The sequence below is a fragment of the Girardinichthys multiradiatus genome, chromosome 6 (assembly GCF_021462225.1).
Source record: "Girardinichthys multiradiatus isolate DD_20200921_A chromosome 6, DD_fGirMul_XY1, whole genome shotgun sequence".
NCBI classification, from domain to species: Eukaryota; Metazoa; Chordata; class Actinopteri; order Cyprinodontiformes; family Goodeidae; genus Girardinichthys; species Girardinichthys multiradiatus.
The window spans coordinates 24,480,902-24,504,513 of NC_061799.1; the positions used below are offsets into that span (position 1 = coordinate 24,480,902).

The 23,612-nt window shown below is 41.4% G+C and overlaps 1 protein-coding gene across 1 annotated transcript in view; it reads left to right on the forward strand.

The window, feature by feature from the left end:
- The window catches only part of kmt2cb (lysine (K)-specific methyltransferase 2Cb), a 98,488-nt gene that overhangs the window by 51,091 nt on the left and 23,785 nt on the right, over positions 1 to 23,612 (forward strand). Inside the window, exons 25-47 of the mRNA XM_047367750.1 lie at positions 262 to 375; positions 464 to 594; positions 3,390 to 3,579; positions 5,805 to 5,897; positions 6,159 to 6,206; positions 6,933 to 7,073; positions 8,206 to 8,238; positions 8,455 to 8,601; positions 8,700 to 8,841; positions 8,934 to 9,163; positions 9,345 to 9,418; positions 10,928 to 11,125; positions 11,362 to 13,350; positions 14,909 to 15,222; positions 15,319 to 16,886; positions 16,980 to 17,091; positions 18,049 to 18,115; positions 18,195 to 18,255; positions 18,385 to 18,617; positions 20,340 to 21,980; positions 22,144 to 22,335; positions 22,972 to 23,136; positions 23,232 to 23,361. Of these exons, the coding sequence (XP_047223706.1) occupies positions 262 to 375; positions 464 to 594; positions 3,390 to 3,579; positions 5,805 to 5,897; positions 6,159 to 6,206; positions 6,933 to 7,073; positions 8,206 to 8,238; positions 8,455 to 8,601; positions 8,700 to 8,841; positions 8,934 to 9,163; positions 9,345 to 9,418; positions 10,928 to 11,125; positions 11,362 to 13,350; positions 14,909 to 15,222; positions 15,319 to 16,886; positions 16,980 to 17,091; positions 18,049 to 18,115; positions 18,195 to 18,255; positions 18,385 to 18,617; positions 20,340 to 21,980; positions 22,144 to 22,335; positions 22,972 to 23,136; positions 23,232 to 23,361 (8,013 nt within the window). The remainder of the gene's footprint in view (positions 1 to 261; positions 376 to 463; positions 595 to 3,389; positions 3,580 to 5,804; positions 5,898 to 6,158; positions 6,207 to 6,932; positions 7,074 to 8,205; positions 8,239 to 8,454; positions 8,602 to 8,699; positions 8,842 to 8,933; positions 9,164 to 9,344; positions 9,419 to 10,927; positions 11,126 to 11,361; positions 13,351 to 14,908; positions 15,223 to 15,318; positions 16,887 to 16,979; positions 17,092 to 18,048; positions 18,116 to 18,194; positions 18,256 to 18,384; positions 18,618 to 20,339; positions 21,981 to 22,143; positions 22,336 to 22,971; positions 23,137 to 23,231; positions 23,362 to 23,612) is intronic.

Genomic DNA, 23,612 nt, shown 5'->3' on the forward strand with positions numbered 1-23,612 from the left:
GATCCAAGGAGACAGCTCTCCTGAAGCATAAAATGGTGCAGTACAGGCTCAGCATCGTAGCTGCAGAGATGTGCTGCCATCTCACGGCCTCAGATGCACACAGGGCTCTGTCTCGTGGTTTAAGCCTGCATTCATTGGCCAGTTAACAGAAACAACAAAGGCAAAAGTCCATTTTTTTTAAACTAGCTACCCTGAGTTTTGAATTGAAAGATTGCACTTAAATGTGTGTTTGCAAGATGATCCGTTTTTGCTTGTTATCAGGAATTGGTGGGTTCATGGTCCGTCAGAGAAGCCGGCCAGGCCAAGGTCCAAGCAAAGCGAAAAGATCCCTCTGCAGAAAAGATTCCTCTGGCTCTGTGTCAGAGAATCCCATCGGTAAAGATGAAGGTCAATGCACCAAAATTATGCACATCATTTTATTTTGGGGTACTCAGAGGTTACTTAAATATTGTTTTGTTTTCAGGTTGGACAGAAGCCCAGCCAGATACTCCTGTGGATGAGACGCCCTCTGGACAAGAGGTCCCAGAAAAGATAAAGAAACGCTACAGAAAGAAGAAGACCAAACTGGAAGAAGCTTTTCCAGCTTATCTACAGGTTACTTATCTGGACTATCTAATGCTTGATTTCAAAAAATCTAAATAATTATATCTACTGTTTATGTACCTGAGTATCTCATTTAAACCTTTTAAAACAGTTTCAAAATAATTACGTTTTCCGATCATGCTAACATTTTCCAGCTGTATAAGGCACACTGAAGTCTCACACTTTCTCCTCCCAAAGTGTCACTGTGCACTGCTGGTCGGCTGGATGAAATATGGATTCTAAGTCTTTTCCCTGCTCACAAGAAAAAATAAAAGCTTGGCTGTTTAGAGATATTTTTGGCAAAGATGTGCCGACCATCATGTCTTTTAAACACCAGACTGACTAATTTAGAAGGCACAGTTGTTGGTGTAGTTCTTCTCAATTAAATCTCACTAAATTGTTGTTGACTGAAATAAAAAGTCATAGAGTAATGCATCTAATAAGGCCTTTTAAATCTGTAAGGAAAAGCATTGCTATATACCTTTTCTGAAATCTTGATGTTGGATAGAGTGGAATATTTTGCGGTACAAATTCACCTTTGTCTCACTAGCTAGTTTTCCAAGTTCTTTCTTTCCATTTCTCTGGCTGACTGGCTGTCTAAGTTTTTGTTTAGGTTTATTCTAGTTTTGGTTCAGAATAAAACAGGATTAATACTGGTCAATATACGATATTAAGAGCAAAATGGCAAATAAGTACAACATTTATTTTGAAACGACTAAGTTCAGCAGGTTTTTGGCTCCAAAAAAAAAAAAAAGGTAGTTTCACTACTTCTTCTACTTCACCCAACTTCAAGTTCAGGTTGAACTGAACCTGTGGTCCTAAAAACTGGCTCTGGTGAAAATTCCCTAAAAGTGCATTTTAAAATTTTTTTACAAGCAAAATAAAGTTACTAAAGTTCGTAAAGCAAAAACTATGCCTTTTTAAAGAATTTATATGTGTTGTTAGACACTGAAATCCTTGTTTTGCTAAAACAGGAGTTACAGATTTTGAAATTGAGCTGGTTTAAGTTCATCCAGATGCCAAATAAGCTGTGGTATACCACACTCTGAAATGTAAAAACTATTTCTACCCGAGAGGAGGATCTGAAAATCAGAAGCCAGTATCAGCACTGTGCTGTTTCGTGATTTGTGGAACCCAAAAAATGAGATGACTTCTTAAGCCATTCATGGTGAGCATTTGGCGCTCAAATGTCCAGAATGCTATTAAAGCTGCCGAAGAAAAATCCAGAAGTGTAAGGCAGGAAAATGATGACCTTTTTAAAATGAGATGTTTTATATTTTTGTCAAAATAAAAAAGACAGTTAAATGTTTTGATGACATTATTAAAACTGTAATAATAAATAGATTATTTTAGTGGCGGAAATGAGGCTGCTTTTATGATTTTAACTAAATCAACTAAATCAGTTTCTGCGTTTTTTATGTTTGAAAGCCGTTTTTTTGGGAGGTTTTTTGTACATACACTGAAACTGTCATATTTAAACTTAAAGTTATCACTGTGCGAGAATCTCTGGCTTCTGCTTATATCGCTGCATTGCTGGTGTTGGATTTTATTGCATAAACCATAGAATATGTGGCTTTATTTTTAAGTACTTTTCAATTCTATTTTATTGTGATAGTGGGTCTTTTGTTTTGCTGTTCAAATGTAGATGTTTATCAAAGACTTCATAAAATGTTTTCTCTCACCCTTGGGAAGGCAGGAAAACAACTGTATGAAACAACTTGCCGAATGAGTGGCTCTGCGCCCCCTTTGTGAGCTTTTTGGAAAAGAAGGAACATCCTAAAGTATCTCTCGGTAGAGGATACTTGTCTACTATTATAACTTTTTTAATGGCCCCCGTCTTTCTTGTGAATTGACGTACAAAGGCTGAACTAGAAATGACTCCTTGTCCCCAGCCAGTATCTTAGTGTCACTTTGTGTTGCCTAAAACATAGATTGGTGATGTGCATTAAGCCGGTGGCGGCTGTCAACGCAGCTCCTTATCCCACCACATTAAGGAGAAAACCTAAAGGTCTTACACGGAGAAGCAGATTTCATTAATTATTGAGGTTACGCGTTGGGCTTTAATGTCGCAGTGAGCAGTGCTGTTCCATGTTGCTGAGGATGGTTGATGGTGTTTGGGATGTAGCTGATTAGTTGAGGAGGGGGTCAGAACCATGCGACTGTTCTTTTGGAGCAGGGCTCTCTAAAGTGCGGCCAGGGAGCAAATCTGCTCCTCGGTATGATGTGGTTCGACCACAATTAAAAAATGATAAAAGTTTGGCTGCTAGCACGGGCGGTTCTTGCGGATGGATACAAATAGTTTTACGGTTGAAATTTTCTCTGATGCGAGGCCTTTCAAAGAAGATACAAATTTAAATCTAATTATAATATAAATGTCCAACGCAAAACATTAATTTTTTATTAAAAAATAACTAAAAAAACATACAGTTGCATAATTAAATTTTTATGGCATATAAAACACCTTCAACTTTACAATTTTTAGCCTTCTTGCCGAAAACGTTGGACACAGCTGGTTCAGTGTTTCGGTTCAGTTGTCCTGGGTTGTCATTGTGTTTTGCAGCACTGTGCAACAACGTTTTAAGTTACATATTTTCTTCCTATACTCACTAGAAGAAACAGTCTTGAATTTTATTTTCTTAGTTTTGCTTGCAAGGTGCCAGGCTTGTTTTATTAAATTTGTTTCCAGGACATTTTTCTTGTTTTTCCTCACGTATTTTCAGTCTAGTCCTTATATCTGATCATTGCCTCCTAGCTGTTTTATCATTGTTGACATGGAGTTAACTGGCGGGGTGTGTTGTCTTTCTCAGGAGGCTTTCTTTGGTAAGGACCTACTGGACAAAAGCAAGCAGAGTAGGCAGCAGGGGGTTGAATCAGGCTTACTGGAGGACGGGCAGAGCTACGTAGAGAGGAGGCAGCCCACTGCAGGCTTCCTGGACGCATCACCCGGCCCGTTAAGTTCATCGGCAGCGTCCATTCCTTCCAGACCCGCAGCGCCACGTATGTATAAACAATAATTTGCTCCCAGTGATTAACGCTGTTATAATTCATGCAGCGAAAGCAATGTTCCAGGCTAAATATTTAATATTACGAGAAAGAAATTAAATTACATCTGAAAATAAATCAGGACCTAAATTTATTCAACAGAAATTTCTTTTAGCAATTTGTTTTCTCTGACAAATTTCTCTCCTCTGCTCCTAGTAACATGCAGGGCTTTGCAAAGCTCCTATGCTTGAACCTTTTCACCTTTCTTTATGGGATCGGCTAATATAAACTAATGCATAATTTGAAGTGGAAATAAAATAGCATTTTTTACAAGACTGTAGGAGCACCTTTCGCTGCAATTACAGCTGCAAGTCTTTTATTTTGATATGTCTATGCCAGCTTTGCAAACGTGCAGAAGGAAATGTTTGCCTTTTGTTCTTTGCAAGAAAGCTCAATCAGATTCAAACCTTGTGCTAGGTTCAGGTGTCCATCTGGACTTTCACTGGGCTGTTGTCACCCATAGCTCTGTCTGTATGTTTACATATGTTGTCCTGCTAGAACATGAAGCTCCGTCCCAGTTTTCAGTCTTTTGAAGCCTCTTAATAGATTATCTTCCAGGATTTCCCTGTATTTAGCTCCATCCATGTTCCCATCAACTGTGACCGTCTTCCATGCCCATTGTGGAGAAAAGCACCCCCACAGCATGATTCTGCCACCACCTTGTTTCACTATGGGGACGGGTTTAGAATGATATGCAGTCTTGCAAACAGTTTAAATTTGATCCCTTCTGATCAGAGCACGTAGTTAACGATCTGTGAGTTTAGGTGGCTTCTTGTTGGTTTGCAGTTTTGCTAAATTGTCTCTGTTTTCGAATGATGAATGCAATGTTGCTCTATGGGATCTTAAAGGTTTTATAACCTAACCCTGCTTTAAATTTGTCCACTTGATCGCTGACCTGCTTGCTCTGTTCCCTGGTCTTTATGATGTTGTTTGATCTCTAATGTTTCCTCATAGATATCTGAAGCCTTCACAGAACAGCTGGATTTATACTAAGATTATGTTACACACAGGTGGACTCTATCTACCAAAAAAGTGACTGTAGAAGACAATTGGTTTTACTGCAGTTCAATTTCAATGCACACATCACCTTTCAATTTTTTATTTGTTTAAGAAAAAGTAAAAAACATGTTTCCCATTTTTTCAGAATTATGCTCTACCTTTTTTGGTCTACAACTTAAAATACAAATAAAATATATTTGAGTTTTTACATGTAATGTGTTACAAGTCATGTAACACATTACATGACTTGTAATGTGTCAAAAGGTTTAGCTGCTTTTTTTTAAGGCACTGTAACAAGTTTCCATGCAGGAAAATGTTTTTTTTCCCCATGTATTGAGAAGGAGGAAGCAAGAACACTAAAGATTTATATAGAAGGTAATTTTGCTATTAACCAGCACTCATTACAGACAACCTTTAATAGCAACTTTAATGGAAGATATATGCATTTTGTACAACACCTGAAACCAAACCGCTTCTAGGACAGTAGAACCTGTCTCTTTACAAAGAGAAGAGACTGCTTCTCTTTTATCCAGTCGTGTTTTGGTTCTTCATTTGCTGATGTTTTTCCTTAGATTTAATTGTGTCAAGAATAAAGGCTTTATATATATATTTTGTTTTTTATAAAATAGCCAAAATGACTATTTCATAATAGTATTCAAAGAGCAACTTTTGCACAGAAAAACAAACTAATTCAGATTATCATGTTTCAACTTTTGTGATTAAAATGGATTTTATCATAAGTTTCTGAAGCTTTAATTCCTTATTTTTTATCTCAAAGTGTGTCAGATAGACCTCACCATCTTCTGGCCTTCAGAGGAAATATAGCCTGACCCTCAGATATCATTTTCAAACCGTCGGATTTTATTTTGATTATTTTAACTGAACATTTGTTACTCGCGGTTTCAGGAGAGTTCAGTTATCCATCTTCATCCTGTTTTGCATTTTTATATCGAATCACACTCCAAGTCAGTCAAATATAACGATTGCCACTTTTGGTGGAAAAACGGCTGCTGGAAAAATTTGAGTTCATTCAAGGTTTTAGTCAACAAGTTTTACATGTGACATCCAAATAAGTGGCTCAAGATCCTTCATGTCAGTTCATCGTCATTTATTATTTGTGACTCTTTGGTTTTCATTTTTTCCCCTCCTTTTTTTCTTTTATTTTTTTCCTTCATCTGCAGAGACAACAGAGGAACCATTAGTTGATCTAGCTGATGTTCTGAACACTGGTGCAGACATCTTGGGAGTGCTCGGAAAGCCAAGCAGTGACTCCGGTGCGTCAAATATCTCACAAGCAGCGACAATGAGAGACTGTATTCATAGTCACCTAACTATGGGTTTATGTGATCCTCTACTACTCTTGATACAGATATATCCCCAGAGAACATGTTTATTTTGCTTCTCTACCTTAGTAATTTTCTTAATGCCTCATTTTTAAGAATGCTTTTTTTTAATTGTTCACTTTTGGTTTTTATCTTTTGTTTTGCTTGTTCTGTCTTCACCATTTTATTTCACCTGATTTTGGGTTCTTGTAGGTCTTGATTTTTGCCCCTTCAAGGTTGACAGCTCACCTCCTTCTTTTGGTAAGGGTGCTTTGGCCTCCAGTTCCCTGCTTCAGTGTGTTCCTCCTGCAGCGCGTGTCTCTGTTTTGGGTGTGCATGTTTAAGCACTACAGCTGCTTCATAGCTAGCTTTTTTTTCTCTCTCTCAGCCATTTCAGGTTGCAATAACACATCCTGCTTAGTATCTGTCTAACACACCTTCGGTATTTGCCCAAATCTATTTGGCGTGTCAGTCTTTGTGATTGTGAGCCTTCAAATATCCTCTAATGAATTCATATCTGACTCAAAGAAGGTTTCTTCAAGATGGAAAAGAAACTGACAAGGGCATCCTAGCATTCAAAAATGAGCAGTTTAGAGAGTGAAGGGCCCTGGCAGATGTCCTTAGAGTTTCTGAATGCCTTAAAGGGCCTCTGTCTTCATGCCTCTGGCTTCATGACAGAAAGCTCTGCAGCACATTTGGTGGTGGGGGTTTTATCTCCTGAGAGTTCTATTAAATAGTTTCTTTATTTTTCTTCTTAAAGCTGTATTGAAAAGTATGGAGATGTTTAAAAAATATTGACCTGGAGTTTTAAATTCAGTTTTAATTGCATTTCGGCTGTTAGGACAAACAGGGTCTCATGCATTCACTCATTTAAAGGCTATATTTGTGGTCAGCGTTTTTTTTGTTTTTTGTTTGTTAGGGTTTTTTTTTTTTTTTTACTTTTTGTTACGACTTTCTTTCTTTGTTTGTCTGTCTGTCTTTCCACAGCTGGACTGGGCATCGGGCCGCTTCCAGACGGCTCCCCAGTAGCGCCCCAGTCTCAGACTGGCCGAAGGACGCCTCGGACAATACCGGAGGAACCCCTGGACGGCATTCTTAGCCCAGAGCTAGACAAGATGGTCACTGATGGTCAGTGTGGGGGGAAAAAAACACAACTGATCATTAAACAGAAACCTTCCACATGAAACTGATGACCAATTCAGGCATTTAATCAAGGATTTTCCTGTCAGACAATTTTGTAGCACTAAAAATAAAATCAGTAGCTCTTGGGTGACATGGGCAGAGCTTCCTTAAGATGCTTTCTAAGCTAATTGTTGGAAAAGCTCTTTTAGAGCTGTGGAACTCCATGAAAAAAAGCCTCGATGTTTTTTTTGGGTTTTTTTCCCTGTTGCTGAATCTGGAATGAGAAAATGAAATATGGAGGTGATGTCCAGGTAGAATGAATTCAAGGAACAGGATTTCACTTAGTCCTGGAGCAGGGGGTGGTTTTTCCAGTTGTCAGCTGACTTATTTGGCCTGTAATGCCTGGTTCACATGGCAAGATTTTAAAACTGTCAATTGATTTTCAATCCCTGATAGAGCCCACACATGACAATAAAAAAATCTTAGATATAACGGTTTGGTTCTACAGTGTGTGGTGTCCAGCCACATGGCAACCACACATGAACAAATTTCACTCACGAACATTCAAATGTCAGAAAGGGAACCTTGCGAACCCGCTCGATATCAAACATGAGTTAAGAGTAATTCCCCTCCGTGTTTCTGTCACCTTGCTTTCTGATTGGCTACACGTCCCATTCAACAGGCTGCGTGCTTGTTTGTCCTCGGGGAACTCCCCACACGGTAGGATATCGGGCCAAGACAATCCAACATGTTGAATATCTCCGATTTGAGGTCAGAGCGGTCCCGGCATCCTTCCGAGATCACTTTTAACACACCACACACAGCAGGTATATCTCATAAGATCATCTTTAGTCATCATGAGCGGGGCATGTAGGAAGGGGAAGATCGGGTCAAAAATTGGCAGAACAATCTTGCCGTGGGAACTAGGCACAAAAACATGTGGTGGAGCATGGATGATGAAGGTTTGAAGGAACTTAGAGCTATGTGGAAAACTCCCCAGTTCCTCAAGCGTCATTTCTTTCATCATCAATGCTTGTGCTGTTTTTTTTGTTGAGAGGTGGCTTTTTTATGAAGATACACTTATCTACATTTTCAGAATAAAATCAAATAATGTTTTGTGATTTTGTGTCCTTTTCAGAATCAATTCTCAGCAAATTTTACAAAATTCCAGGTTAGTATTTTTTTTTTTTACGTTTTAGCCCAACTACCTGTGCAATTCAGCATTTAGGAAAGCAAACACATCAAAATCAATGTTACATTATTAACAATATTTTTCTAATAGATTATGTCTGGCACAAATGAGTGTGTAGTAGGCTAGAATTTGCAATTTTTATATATTAGATATATTACTTATGTGCACAACATTGTGTTTGCCACCCTGTTACAGAGCTGGAGGGCAAGGATGTGGAAGATCTCTTCACTGCAGTCCTTAGCCCGAGCACCAGCCAACCACCTCCACCACAGGTGCCTCACCTCCAGGTCCCAGGGCCCCTCCCTGCCGCACCTGGCACTGGTATGCCTCATCCTAATGCAGGTACATTAGTCAGTCACCTTGTACTACTCGCATAATAAGCATAACACAAAGTTTTCAAAAAGCATTCATTATTATTTTGTTTTATGTCGTCCTTGTAGGAAACCCCATGTTTCCAAGGATGCCAATGATCAATGGTATAAGGGGAACAAACCCACGCTTTCCTGCAAATCCCTCAACAGGACCTTGCATCCCAGAAAATTTCTCCCCACTGAACCGTATGCCTTTCACTGACAATCCAAGGTAACACACTGCTTACTGTCTACAAAATTCTTAAAGACTTATTTTGTTCTCTCTGAAAAATTATAGACCTTAATAATTTGTTTTTATTACAGGGATCAAAACTTTAATCAGATGGCCAGCGAGACAGTTGGTCCTTGGCAACCTTCTACCCACGGCCCTGCACCTCCTGGCTCTTTGCCTGACGGGGAAACTGAAGCCATGTCAAACGCCCAAAGGAGCACTCTCAAATGGGAGAAGGAGGAGACGCTTGGGGAGCTCGCCACTGTTGCACCTGTCCTGTATACAAATATCAATTTCCCCAACCTCAAAGAAGAATATCCAGGTTGGTAGTTTGTTCAAAAGCTTTAATTTTCCTTTCCTATTTTTGTCCAGATTTTTGTTTTGTTTTCGTCATATAATTTCTTTCTTTTGCTTGAGCTGATATTTTGTTGCTGCTGCATCATTAAAGTTGCGCATTATAAAAATACCCACTGAGATAACGATGTTCTCTGCTCTTCCAACAGATTGGTCTACAAGAGTTAAGCAAATTGCTAAACTTTGGAGGAAAGCTAGCTCACAAGACAGGGCCCCATATGTGGTAAGGCCCCTCAGACTCTGTCTGGCCTCCTGCTTTTTGCCAGTTTAGTGTATAATCCAGGCTAACATCTGAACAGAGACTCTACTGCAAATAGCACAAATACTAGATATTCCCAGTGATGACACTAACTAGCACCGGTTCAGTTTCCAAATCCGAAGCATTCAGTTCTTAAGCATCAACTTTGTTTGACTAGAAAAAAAGAACAGCTTTTATCAGGTACCTAGGTGTAAACCTTCAAGCCTCATAAACCTTTTAGACTGCTTACTTTATGGGAAGACAGTAAAACCACTTCAGCAAAAATAAAATAAAAACATTTTCAATAGTTTAACCTGATTGTTTAACATAATCCTGCAGTTTGTTTTAAGATTGCACTTTATATAGTGCTATTACCTTAGTTGTTACAGACTATTGAAGTTTGGGTTGAGAAACCGCCATAAACATCCCATAGCGACTGTGTGTTTGTACCGGCCTTGAATGCGTTTCGTACCTACTACTCAGGATTTAAAGTAAATTTGTAAAATCTTACACATAGTCCAAGGGTGTTCAGCTCCAGTCCTCAAGAGCCAGTGTCCTGTATGCTTTAGATGTATCCATGCTCTAACACAGCCGGTGTAAATGGCTGAATTCATCAGATTCTGCAGAGGTTTGCTAGTGAACTTTTAGTCTGAGCCAGGTGTGTTGAACCAGGGGTGCATTCACTAGGGTTTTAATGTAGCTACCCGAACAGAGAAACTGCACCACTCGGCTTTAAAATAAAAGCGTTTTTGCCCAATAAAAGTAGGGTGTTAAGATCTGTGTCAGAAATTCACACTTCATGAGCGTTTTATTCTTTTGACTTCCATGAACCAGTCCAGGATATCTATGGATCAGAATATGGCTGTTAAATCCCTTGGTCTGGTTTACCAGAAGAGGATGTGATACACAAGTCTAATAAATCCTGTCTGCCAGAAGGATGTCACTTAGTTCTGTTGTTTAATCAAGGGTCATAATCCTTCCTGTTTTATTAAAGCCAGCTGATGAGGGCAATCAGAATCACTGGTAATGTGGTGTTTATATGAAAACTGAAGAAAAATACTATACAATTGAATTTGAGATGTAAAGCATTTTTGTGATTATATCAATTAGTCAACAAAGTTAGGACCACCCAGATAAATTAACTGATGTGCAGTGGTCAGGTTCTTGGTGCATAATGAAAGTAGGCAGATATGAGTAGACCTGGAACGCTCATATGTAACGGCATGTGTAACTTTTGCATGAAGCACCCATCTGATTGCAGAAATGCATATCCGCATAGTGAAGTGTTCAAAAAGACTGACTGCTAATTTAAACACACTAAAATTACTTCAGTATGACCCTGGAAACATCTTTGTAACTGAAGCATATCCATCGTGCTTTAATTGAGATACCACTTATACTCTTCCTCTACAGAGAATTGTTTTGTTACAGACTCATAGTTCTGAAATACTTATGACTTCTGTATTTGTCCTTGTGATTGATTTTGCTGTTTAGCAAAAGGCAAGAGATAACCGAGCAGCCCTGCGCATCAACAAAGTCCAGATGTCGAATGAGACGGTGAAGAGGCAACTTCCACAGCAACATCCCCCTGAGGTGTTTGATCCCAACATACCACTAGACACAGATCTCCTCTTTAAAGACCCTTTGAAACCAAAAGAGTCAGAGCATGAACAAGAGTGGAAGTTTAGACAGGTAAGAGTGTATGCAATGAAGTCAGAGAATGCAGCGCCAGGTCCACTTTATATAAAGACAGCTAAGAAGTGGTCGTTTATTAACGCTTCCTAAACAACTGCACTATCCTTCGCATTAACCGTGATGACATTGGTGGTTAGTAGGTCCAGTTCATTCTTGGCATGAGAATAAATTCTGCATCTTTGTTGACATCTAATCTCTTCCTCTCTCTGTCTTTGTGTGTTCTGTCTTGACAGCAAATGAGGCAGAAAAGCAAACAACAGGCCAAAATTGAAGCCACTCAGAAATTGGAGCAAGTTAAAAACGAGCAACTACAGCAACAGCAGCATCAACAGCAGACAACCAGTCAGTCAGAGGGAGATGGTACCAACAGTGGTAACCAGAGTCCAGCCTCTCAGCCCAGTAATGGCAGCTCCTCCCCGATGCAGCAGTCAAACTCAAAAGAAATCTTTGCACGGCCGCAGCTACAAGCAACTCCAACATCTTGCCCTTCAGAGGATGTCTTTGTACGACCACCCCCTCCCCCTCCATCTGGTCCATCGTCCCAGCCTCAATCTCCGCAAGTGTTCTCACCAGGTTCCTCTGGCTCTGGACCATCTTCTCCATGGGACCCATATGCCAAAATGGTTGGGACCCCAAGACCACCGCCTCTTGGACCAAATACATGTCGTAGAATGTCTGTGGAGTCAGGTAAATCGCCCAACTCCTTAACGGAGCCACAAGACCGAGGAAGACCCTCTCCAGCACATGAATCATTTGGTTCTCCCACATCCGTGTGCAACGATCCTTATGCTAAACCTCCTGACACACCAAGACCAACAGGAGAAATGGATCCTTTCCTTAAGCCCATAGGACCACCCAGGGGCAGTCAAGCAGCTCAAGGAAGATCCCCTATGGGTTCTCCTAGCAGAGACCCATACTCAAGGCCCATGATTAGAAATGATGCCTATCAGCGCATTGCCCAGAACAGGATGATTTTGTCTGACCCTTACTCGAGGCCTCTAATAGCACCCATACCTGGAAGTAATGAGTCTGGTTCTGTTCCTCTGTTTAAAACACCAATGCCCCCTCCTCAGGCTCAGGATGCCTTCAACCGGCCAGGACAACATCCCACTGATAGATTCTCCCAAAATTCGCCAAATGACCCCTATGCACATCCTCCACACACACCGAGACCATCAGCAACTGACAGTTTCACCAGTCCACCTAGAATGGGTCAGCATCACCCCCAGGGGCACGCATTTTCTCAGTCAGGACCAGTTCCTCAAATGTCTAGAAATCCTTATGCGCATGCACCATCCACTCCAAGGCCAGATCGTTTTACGTACGACCCCTTTACCCAGCCCCCTGGTCCCAACAAACCAGGTCCCGATCCTTTTTCCCAGCCTGCAGGAAACCAGCGATCCATGAATGAACACAACATTCAACCCCGACCATTTTTTGAACCCTATGCTCGACCACCAGGCACCCCACGTCCACATGACAACTATGGTCAGTCATCTAACTCACCTAGTCCATCTTCAGACCCTTACTCACAAGCTCCTTCTACTCCTCGCCCTGGTGGGATGAACCAGTTCGCTCATAAGTCCCACCTTGGACAACGGATGTCCCCTTCCCACTCAATGGATCCCTTTGGTCATACACCAGGTACTCCACGACCCTCTGTGGGAGAAAGATTCTCTAAGTCGCCAGGTAGCCAGAGGGGCCCAATAGAACCATTTGCTAGTACACCTGGGCCGTCTAGGACGGGGAGTAATGACATGTTTTCACACCCAGGAACACATAGAACAATGGTTAATGACCCGTATGCCCAACCTCCAGGGACCCCTAGACCTGTTTCTGATGTGCATAACAGACCTATGGTAAGGCAAGGACCAGGAGTAGGTCAAGACCCCTTCTCGCCACCTCAAACCAGGCCTCAAGAGCAGTTCCCTCATCCAGACTCACTCGCACCAAAACACCTCGGAGTTTCAGAAGAGCGATTTAGCCAATCACCTTCTACAAGACCCAGTCAAACTCCTGGTCATGATCTATTTGACCAAGCACCGATGGCGCCTTGTCCGCTGGCAACAGTGAAAATGGAAATAAAAGAGCAGACAACTATGGGGAACAACGGAGCAGGCCCTCAAGATCCCACACAAATGTCAAACAACTTACAATTGCCTCTTTCATCTGCTGAAGCACAAGGTGTTGCTCTTGCTGAGACGGAGGAGAGACTAAAACAGGTACCCCAAAGCTGAAACCCTGCAGAAAAGTAATTTTTTCCTGTATCACACATACAGAACACAAGCTCTTACTGGTGTAGAGTTATCTAATTTATCGTTAGGATTGATCAGATGACTCTACAACAGTGACCACACTGTAAAATCTGACAGCCCTCTTAGGTTAAAGGCACATATTTTATCTCTTAAACTCCACTTGTTTAATTTCTGTGTATTTATATTTACACAGAATGTTTGTTTGTGTTTTTAAAATGTTTAACTTATAGTTGTAAATTGTCCTGACTGTTCATATGCTTGTCAGAGTTGAGAACATGCAAATCCTGAAAGTTGACTTTACTCATAGTTTTATGGGACCTTTTGGACTTTCGTTTCTGTTACGAGGCATAAAATGTATCATGGGGTGGTGGTTGTTTTTGATTATTTTTTTGACCATGCAGCCGAGTCAATTTAATAATAAATAGTTGCATTAAGATTGTTGTGGTTTATTATGGATTGCAGCTTATTTGGTAAACATGTACAGCATTAATATAAAATGTTTCATTGCGGTTGCATAATCTCATATTGAAAAATTTAGGAAAAAATGTTCAATCCCTCTATTCTGTAGAAGGAAAGTTCAATGATTAATAATAGTTTTTACTAGTTGTTACTTATGCTCTTACTACTTTGTACAACCACCTTTTGGTAAAAAGACTGTAGTTTTTCTTCTGTAACATTTCACAAGTAGGGGAATGCAAAGAAAAATCTTTGACTCTAAGAAGGTTTGTTGGGTGTCTGCTCAATCATTTTGGTGTTGTTTTGGCCATATGTTTTGGGCCTGTGTTCTATTTAAAGACCTAGTAACTCATTTTCAGATTTTCTGACACAGAGCACCATAATTTTTGCCATGAATTCTAAAACGTTTCCTGGGCTTTTGGAAGAGAAAAAGGCCCACAGGATCACTGAACTTCCACCATACTTAACAGTGGGCATGAGATGCTTCTGTAGTTCCTCTTCTGTTTCACGCCTAACTTAGCTAGAGTGTATGTTGCAGAAAAGCTCCATCTTGGGCTCTTCTTTAAAGGTGAATCTCAGTAGAGTGTAGCAAGCTCCATATTTTTATATTTGTTATGGTAGAACAGGAAATGCCTTCTTCTGATAAAAAATAAATAAATATATATATATAATTTTAAAGCACGCATTTGGGGTACCAACAATTGTCTGTAATGTATTTTGTTTCTGCACTGATTAAATATTGTATTTTCCTCAAAAATATTCAGTGTGAGATTATGCTACTGTAATAACGAATGAATTTACTTTACGGCTTTTTATAATTCCTTGCAAAAAAATTATCTATTAAAAGTCGTTCTTTTTTTCTTATTTTTCTTTTCTGAATGCAAGTTTTGTCCTTTACATGCATACTTGGCTATTCTCCTTGACCTTAGCAATAGGGCATTTTAATGGAGAAAATATGCACAATATGCAGTCATAGTACTGTATCGTGAATGCCAAGAATTAAGCATTAAGCAAATCCTTTGTACATTAGATGTCTTAATATGCCCTTTTATATTTATTTGTTCTGTAGCGACAAAGAATTAGAGAGCTGCTCCTCAAGCAACAACAACAGAGGACTGCCAACAGGCAGGATAGGGGCCCTCAGGATCCTACCGGCAACTTAACCCAAGGAATGCCACAACCCTGGCCCCACGAGGTTCCTGGTCAACAAGGTGAAATGTTCAACCGGCCTCCTCCACCCTATCCTGGACAGGGACCCATGAAAGGGCCGATGAGGTTTCCTGGAAATTTTCCAGGGGATCAGCGAGTCTGTTTTCCTAATGATGGGCAAATCCAGCGGGCACCACATCCTGGAGATCCTAATTTGAGACATCAGGGACCAAGGTTTACTATTTTTTAGTAAATTAGTTTGCTTAGTTTTTTTTTCTAATTCAGCATATAATGCAGAGCTTACAATTGTCTTTGTTTAAACCTTTTTAGGTTTGGATTTCCACCTGGAGCTTTAGGACCTCATGGCCCTCAAGAGCTCTTCCTCAGAGGGGAGCACCCAATGCAGGATGTCCCTCCACAGATGAGAATGTCCATGCCTGCTGAGATGGCAAAAGGCATGGGAATAAACCCCATGGGTATGCCTCATCACTGCCCACCACGCAGTATGCCTGTGCAGCAACACAACATAATGGGTCAGCATTTCATTGAGCTGCGGCACAGAGCATCAGAAAACAGGCCGCGCATGCCATTTCCACCTGGCGTCATGCAGGGAGGCAACATTGATCCTAGCCTGCAGGGTCCAAGGCTGCCGAGCTTTCCTGGACCACCTGACTCCAGGTTCTCTTTGAATCAGGGGCCTAAAATGGTGGACCCTCTTTCCAGTCAGACTGGCCACTTACACCTGTCTGCCAGTTTGGACAATCTTCATCAGCAAACCCAGATGCCAGGAATAAGTCCCATCAAACAAGCTCCTCTAATGAGATCAATGAGCCAACCCGCTTCGAATGAGACCCAGAACATGACATCATCCATCATCCTCTCTGCACCCCCTGCTGGGCAGCCTGAGGCAGTCACTAACAGTGAAGCTGTGGAGGAGAAACTAGATGCCGAAGACTCTGCGGTCAAAGATCTAGAGGATGTGGAGGTGAAAGATCTGGTTGATGCTGACTTAGAAAATCTAAATTTGGATTCAGAGGATGGCAAAGACCTGGATCTGGAGACTAATGACCTACATCTTGATGACTTTCTAACATCTGGCAAATTTGACATAATTGCATACACAGACCCTGACCTGGATGATATCAAGAAAGACATGTTCAGTGAAGAACTGGATCTCAGTGATCCCATGGATGATCATGCTGAAGCAACAGACATTTCTAAAAGTGCAAGCCCTGAAACCGAGCCTTCATCTAGCTCAGCATCTGCTCTGTCAAAGTCAGAGTCTTCAGGGGAGCAGTCCACATCTGAACCCAAGCCGGATGTCCCTGGGAATTACAGCTCTGAGTCCTTGGCGCCAGACCAGGAAATTAAAACGGAGGTCAAAGACTGTCAGGGGCCACCTGAAGTGGTAGACCAGCAACAACCTGAAAACCCCTCAAACCAGCAGGGAGTGCTCTCTGACTCCACCCCAGTCCTTTCTAGTTTACTCATTAAACAGCAGCCTGAGGAGCAGTCATTAAATCCAATCATTGAGTCCGTCAGTCAGGGCGGTAACCTCATGGCCCAGCAGAACCCAGTCAATGATAATCAGCATACCTTCGTACCTGCAGTAAGTCAAACAATAGCTGACACGACCACTGCAGGAAAACTATCTGCTTCTGGCTTTGGAGCAGACCAACAGGATGGACTTACTGCGGGAGTAGACCAGACTGGTCTAAGCCAGGCCCAGCAGGCTGCGTTGGGTCCGCATAGCCAGCTACAGCGTCCTCTTCTGCTGGAGGAGCAGCCACTCCTGTTGCAGGACCTCCTTGACCAGGAAAGACAAGAGCAACAGCAGCAGCGTCAGATGCAAGCCATGATTCGACAGCGTTCCAGTGACACCTTCTTCCCCAACATTGGTATGGTCTCTGGGCCAGCCCTTCTGTAACAATTCTATATTAGACACAATGCAAAGTGAATATATCTGACTGTGCATTGTTTGTATTTGACAGATTTTGATGCAATCACTGACCCCATTATGAAAGCCAAGATGGTTGCCTTAAAAGGTATTAATAAAGTCATGGTTCAGAACAACATGGGGATGGCTCCAATGGTGATGAACAGGTAACAACTGCCATTTTTACCCAGCAGTAATATTCATACTGAAATCAAAACAATTACAGATGATTCTCAATAAATTACAATGTCTTTAAAGAGTCATTTCATTTCTGTAATTCAGTTCAAACATTTAAACCCGTGTATTTTATGAAACATGGCTCTTGAAGCACTGACTCCAGATGCAATACATATTTTCTGTATTTCCCAAACTCCCGTGAAGGATCTAGCTATACCTTCTGATTGTGCACCTTTTTCCACCACAGTTTTTCCTCTCAGTTTACTCTCTATTTATGTGCCCAGATCATGGATGTCCAGCGCCAGTCCTCAAAGGCCGGTTTCTTACCAGTTTTAGTGTGTCTCTTCTCCGGCACAGCTCATTCAAATGACCCAACTACCTTCCCAGAGTGTCACAAAGTTGTGTCCTACTAATGAACCATCATTTGATTTAAGTGTTGGACCAGGGAAAGAACTAAAACATGTAGCATACCAGCACTTGAGGACTGACTTTGGACACCACTGGCTTAGATGAAGCGCCCTGAACAGCCTTGAGACAGCTGTTCAAGACCTGGACAGCTGTCTGGTCAGCAGTCTACCCTATAATTGTGTCGGCCATAACATTTCTTTATTAAAAGACCTCTTTTTTTAGTCTATTGTAATACTCAAATTATCTATGAAAAAAAATTCTGGGTGTTAATTCATTGTGAACCATAAACATATAAATTAGCAGAAATAAATTCTCTGTGTAATCTAGTCCATGTAATACAATTTTTACTATTATTTACGATGATTTTCAATGATGCCCTAATTTGAGATGCATCTGTACTCCTTATGTACTTCACACTTGTGAATAAAATATAATACTTGTGAGATATACATTAAATGATGAGTACTAGCTGCTCAATAACACTACATTCTCCATCAAAATAAATGAGAACATTTCATGGTATTGTTATTGTTTCACAGATTTCCTCCCAGTCCTCCAGCACCTTGTCCTGAAAGCACACCAGTCCCTCCACAAGTTGTTGGACCGGTAATTAACAACCTTTTGAAGATGATGTCAAATATTTGAGTTATGAGTTTAATAATATTTTTGTCAATATTTGTCTCAGGATGGCAAATTGACACAAGTACCAAGGCCAAATCCTCCAAACTTTGGACCAGGATTTGTCAGTAAGTTTTCCAAAGACTTTTTCCTTTCGTGAAGTATGATTTTTTTTTTCTGAAGATCTTTGCATTTAAAGATTCTTGTTTTTAATGCTGTCATGTTTGCTAAGAAAACAGCCATCTTTCTTCCCTCAGACAATCCTCAGAGGGCTCAGTATGAGGAGTGGCTTCAGGAGACTCAGCAACTACTTCAAATGCAGCAAAAGTTTCTAGAAGAAAAGATTGGAGCTCACAGAAAGTCTAAGAAAGCCCTGTCTGCCAAGCAGAGAACTGCTAAGAAAGCAGGCAGAGAGTTCCCAGAGGAGGATGCTGAGCAGCTCAAACATGTCACAGAGCAGCAGGGTGTAGTACAGAAGCAACTGGAGCAGGTAAATGCAAGGCTTGTTGAGCTCCACCAGTGACGTCTGTGTCACCTTTGCATGCCGGCAACCCTAAGTATAAGTATCTTTATCCTTAACCAAACATTTAATTGTTAAAGGAAGGATTGTGAGTTAAAATAGTATTTATCTATTATAGCTATGGCCTTTCCTGTCAAACCCATAAACTATCCACGCAGAATAATTCAAAACACAAAAACACACAGTATGTCTGCTGGAAATGTCAGTGGTTTAAAAGTGTAAGGATTCCTAAAATACTCTTATGCAACAGTAACAATTTAAAGCATGAATAACATGCATTGTTAATCTCCATAATTTCTGCACAATCTTTAAATATCAGAAAGTATTGAAAGTATTGAATTTGTTTTCCAGATGTACATTGATGAGTTTAGAGGTTACAGCAATCAGTTACCATCAATCATCTTCTTCTACTTTCCCAGCTCCTGAGTCTCTGTTCCAACCACTTTTTTTGTCTTTTATTTTAGTTTGACATACATTCATCTATCCATCAATCTGTCTGTTCATCTATCTGTCCTGGTCCATTTGACTTTACATCCATCCAGCCATTCATCCATCAGTTCCTCCATGCTTCCTTCCAGTTAACCCATCCTTCTATCAAACAATTTACCCGTCTATCAATCTGTCCAGATATTTATTGCCTATTCATCCATGCCTCCATCCTTTTATCTGCCCAACTGTCTTCTCATCTGTTCACTCATCCATTCAGTCCAACTGTCCATTAATCCAATACTTTTATTTATTTATTATTTGTATTGCAACAAGACAATTTAATGTGCTTTACAGGATAAAAACAAAAAAAAATACATAGAAAAGTACATTGCAGTGTCTTAATAAAGGAAAGGTGGACTACGGACTGAAACGAATGATATTTTAGGTAATAGTTTAAATAGAGCAGTCAAAGGCAATGATTTTTTAACATTGATTTAAAAGAACTCAGGGTTTCAGCATTTTTGCAGTTTTCTGGGTGTTTGGTCCTGCGAATGCAGAGTAGACTTAAACCAGAGGACCTTTGGTACTAAGATGTTCAGATTTATAAACTAACAGAAACAGAACAGTGGAGTTTCCAGGATGGAAACTTGGGGAACCCAGCACGTGATTTTTGTCAACTATGCAAAGTTACCTGTTGACGCAAAAATGTCCCTCAAATGTCCTTCAAGTAAGACTCAAACCAGCCAAGTGCTGTACCAGAAAGCCCGACCCAGTTCTCCAGTCGCCCCAGTAATATATCATGTCCAATAATACCAGCACTGTGGTTCTTCCACAGTCTGCATTCTGCATCCATATTTTATTTGCTCTGTCCGTGGTCTTCTTATTCCATCTGTCCACATGTCCATTCTTTTCTGCCCCTCCAGTCGTTGGTCTGTCCACCTCTTTATCTTTCTATTCATCGTTCATCCGTCCTTTCTTACAGTCTGTGGTTTCTGCAGGTTTAATCTGTTCATTCAATATTTAAAGCCTGGCCTCTGTAAAACATGTAAACGTCTTCATTTCTACTTAATGTATATTATACTATTATACTTTATAGTATATTTATACTTAAAATATTCTTAAATGTTTATAGATTTGTTCTTAATAATTGACAGTTATCAAAATATTAGAGTTTGGGAAAAGTGTGGTATTTTTTTTAAAAGAAATGTGTAGGAAACCTGAATCCTTGGTCATTTTGATACAACCATTGTTATCTCTCATCAGATTCGCAAGCAGCAAAAAGAGCATGCTGAACTTATTGAGGAATACAGAGTGAAACAGCAGCAGAACAACATGACACCCATCATGCCTGCTGCTCACCCAACAATGGGCAATCATGGCATGGTTCCAGGTGGTCCACCAATGGTGCAGCCTCCCATGAACCCAATGATACAGATACCGCTTCACCCTGGCCAACCAAATGCACCTCCACGTATGCCCAACCCTCCACCTGGCTGGCATCCTGTTGCTTCTATGCCAATGGGTGGACCAGGAATGCCTCCTATGATGCCCCCTCAGGTTCCTGCTGCGGGTTCAGCTCAGCCCCTTCAAATGCCAGTGGGTAACATCTCTCAGCATTCACAGATGCCTGTTGACCCCCAAGCACCACCTGCCCCGCCAGGCGCAGTTAAACCCATGCAGGCAGGTGGTGTAAAGTTTGATGACAACAACCCCTTTAGTGAAGGTTTCCAGGAGCGCGAGAGGCGGGAGAGGCTTAGGGAGCAGCAAGAAAGGCAGCGAGTGCAGCTCATGCAAGAAGTAGAGCGTCAGAGAGCTCTGAAACATCGTATGGAAATGGAGCAGCAAGGCATGATTGCACCAGATGTGGGCATTGCGCCTCTCGCTCAGATGCCGTTTTTTAATTCCGAACTACCACAAGACTTCATGCAACCTCAGAGGGCCCCTCTACAGCAACCACAGCAACTTGGGCCAATGTTCCCCCAGCAGCAGGCCATGCAGCGCGGCATGGGCTCACCGCCTGGAACGTTCATTCAGGGTGACAGGAGACCCATGATGGGTAATGGGATGATGCCACCTGATCTGGGGCCAGGTTTAGGGCCAGACAGTGTCGCCGTACAAGGACCTAACTTTCCACATGCTCAGCCACGGCCTCGTCAGTTCAGTGGACCAGGAATGATGCCTCAGATACCAGGGGATGGTCCTCCATTTGGGGGCGATTCTTCCACACCTCTACCATCCAACTTTCCAGGCTCGGGTCAGTCTCTTATACAGCTGTATTCCAACATCATTCCAGATGAGAAAGGAAAAAAGAAAAGAAGCCGCAAAAAGAAGAAAGATGACGACGCAGATTCAGTCAAGACACCTTCAACTCCACATTCAGACCTCACAGCCCCTCTAACGCCATGCGTCTCTGACACCTCCTCGACACCTACCAGAAACACCCATCTCTTTGGGGATCAGGACCTGTCAAGGTCTCCCTTACTGGGATCATCCACGCCCAGTCATTCAGAGCTTGAGAGGCAACTTTCTGGTGGGCAGTCTGGACAACCTGCATCAGACACATCAAGGACCCAGGCCCAGGAGCATGAGAGAATCCTTAGCAACATAAAGCTGGAGCAGACTGATGCCACAGAATGCCACGGGCCAAATGAAGGGCCCATCAGCTCAGAGATGAACTCTGTGAAGGAAGAACGGAACAAAGGGAACATGTCTCCATTTCCTGCCGGACAAAGTCCCAACAAGGGAGAGGCTGGCAATGAACTGCTGAAACACCTGCTGAAGAACAAGAGCACAACTCCACCTGGACTGTCACAGCAGAGGTCAGAAGATGGCCTGCGCTCTGAGGAGGAAGATCCCACGGACTACAAAGCGCTGCTGAGGCAAAGCTCCATAGACAGCAACGGGGTCAGTATTTGTGTTTATAATACAGTTATAGAGCACTAATAAGCTTATCAACACAGTAAGGCATAGACAGGCAAAGGAATTCTAACTTAGAAGCTCATTTTTTAGATCAGTTTTAGATTTTACCACTACTTTTAATGTAACAAGTTCTGTTTTTTGCCTTCAGGCCTACTCTGATGGAACCTCTGAGTTTCCTGGCTCTCTGCTGCCTGAACAAGACAAGAAGAAAGGGAGGAACAAGAGGCCACCAAAGGGAGGGGAGAAACCTGCCTCTCGCTACAAGAAGAGAAAGAAGGAAGGAGATGACCGGCAGCTGATGCATTCGGGTCCTGACACCGTTATGACTCAAATCAAACAAGTAAGATTGTTTTGCTGTTTTTTCTCCTTTACAGCTGCTTCTGCAACAGCTGAAAATGTAAGAAAAAGAATATAAATGCACAATAGGCGTAGGTGTTAAAGTAGTATCAGAAAATCATTGACAGGTGAATTGCTTTCAGTGTTGGAATTTAAAAAGTAAAACTTGTAGACATTTAATTGACTCTGCTTTAGCCAGAATTTCTGCTCATTTTGATGATTATGGCGCACAACTATAAAGACATTTTATTATAACATAAGACCAAAAAAATGATTGTTTTATACTGAGATGTTACAACCATGTCATAGCCTAAAGAATCACAGGGATGAATGCTGACTTGACCTTTGTCCAGCAGAGTGTCACTGACATCCTAAACAAGGAGTGTAAACAAAAGGTCATTGCTAAAGCAGCCGGCTGTTCAGACTGTTGTTATTGAGCATAGCAATGGAAAGTTGAGTGGGGAAAGATGCTAATTTTACTCATGTCTTTTTTCTGACTAGCTACATGAGGGTTGTTATCTTAGTGAAGCATTGGTATTTTACTCCCACATTCCTGTGATGTACTTTTCTCTGACTAAATATACCATTCCTATCCTTAGCCTTAGCCTCACAATTGTTCTGTTTCTCTGTCCTCATGCAGCAGCTTTCCCTGCTACCCCTCATGGAGCCATTGATTGGAGTGAAATTTGCCCATTTTGCTCCCTACGGCAGCGGCCAGCTGAACGGAGAAAACCTTTTGTCTGGTACCTTTGGTAGTGCCTCACTGGATGGAGTCTCAGATTATTATTCCCAGTTGGTCTATAAGGTGAGATATTCATTTGTTACTCAAGTAAAATGTTTAATTACAAGAGCCTGTGTTTAGTGCATTATAATGTGTGCTGATCGGTTCTGAATCTACAGCAGAATAACTTGAGCAATCCACCAACACCACCGGCATCTCTCCCTCCAACCCCACCACCCGTGAATCGACAGAAAATGATCAACGGCTTTGCCACAACTGAAGAGCTGGCCAGCAAAGCTGCTGCCATGGGTAAGCATTTAGCAGGATGTAACCGCCTTTCTGAAGACTACATCGCAGTTTGTATACACTACCAGTCAAAAGTTTAGACACACCTTCTCATTCATTGGTTTGTCATTATTTTTACTCCTACCTCTGGGAATTCCTTGAAGATTGTTGGAAAACCATTTCAGGTGACCCCCACATAAAGCTCATGCAAAGCAATAATCAAAGCAAATAGTGGCCTTCTAGCCTGATGCATCACTGTGTTTCATAGTGGATTT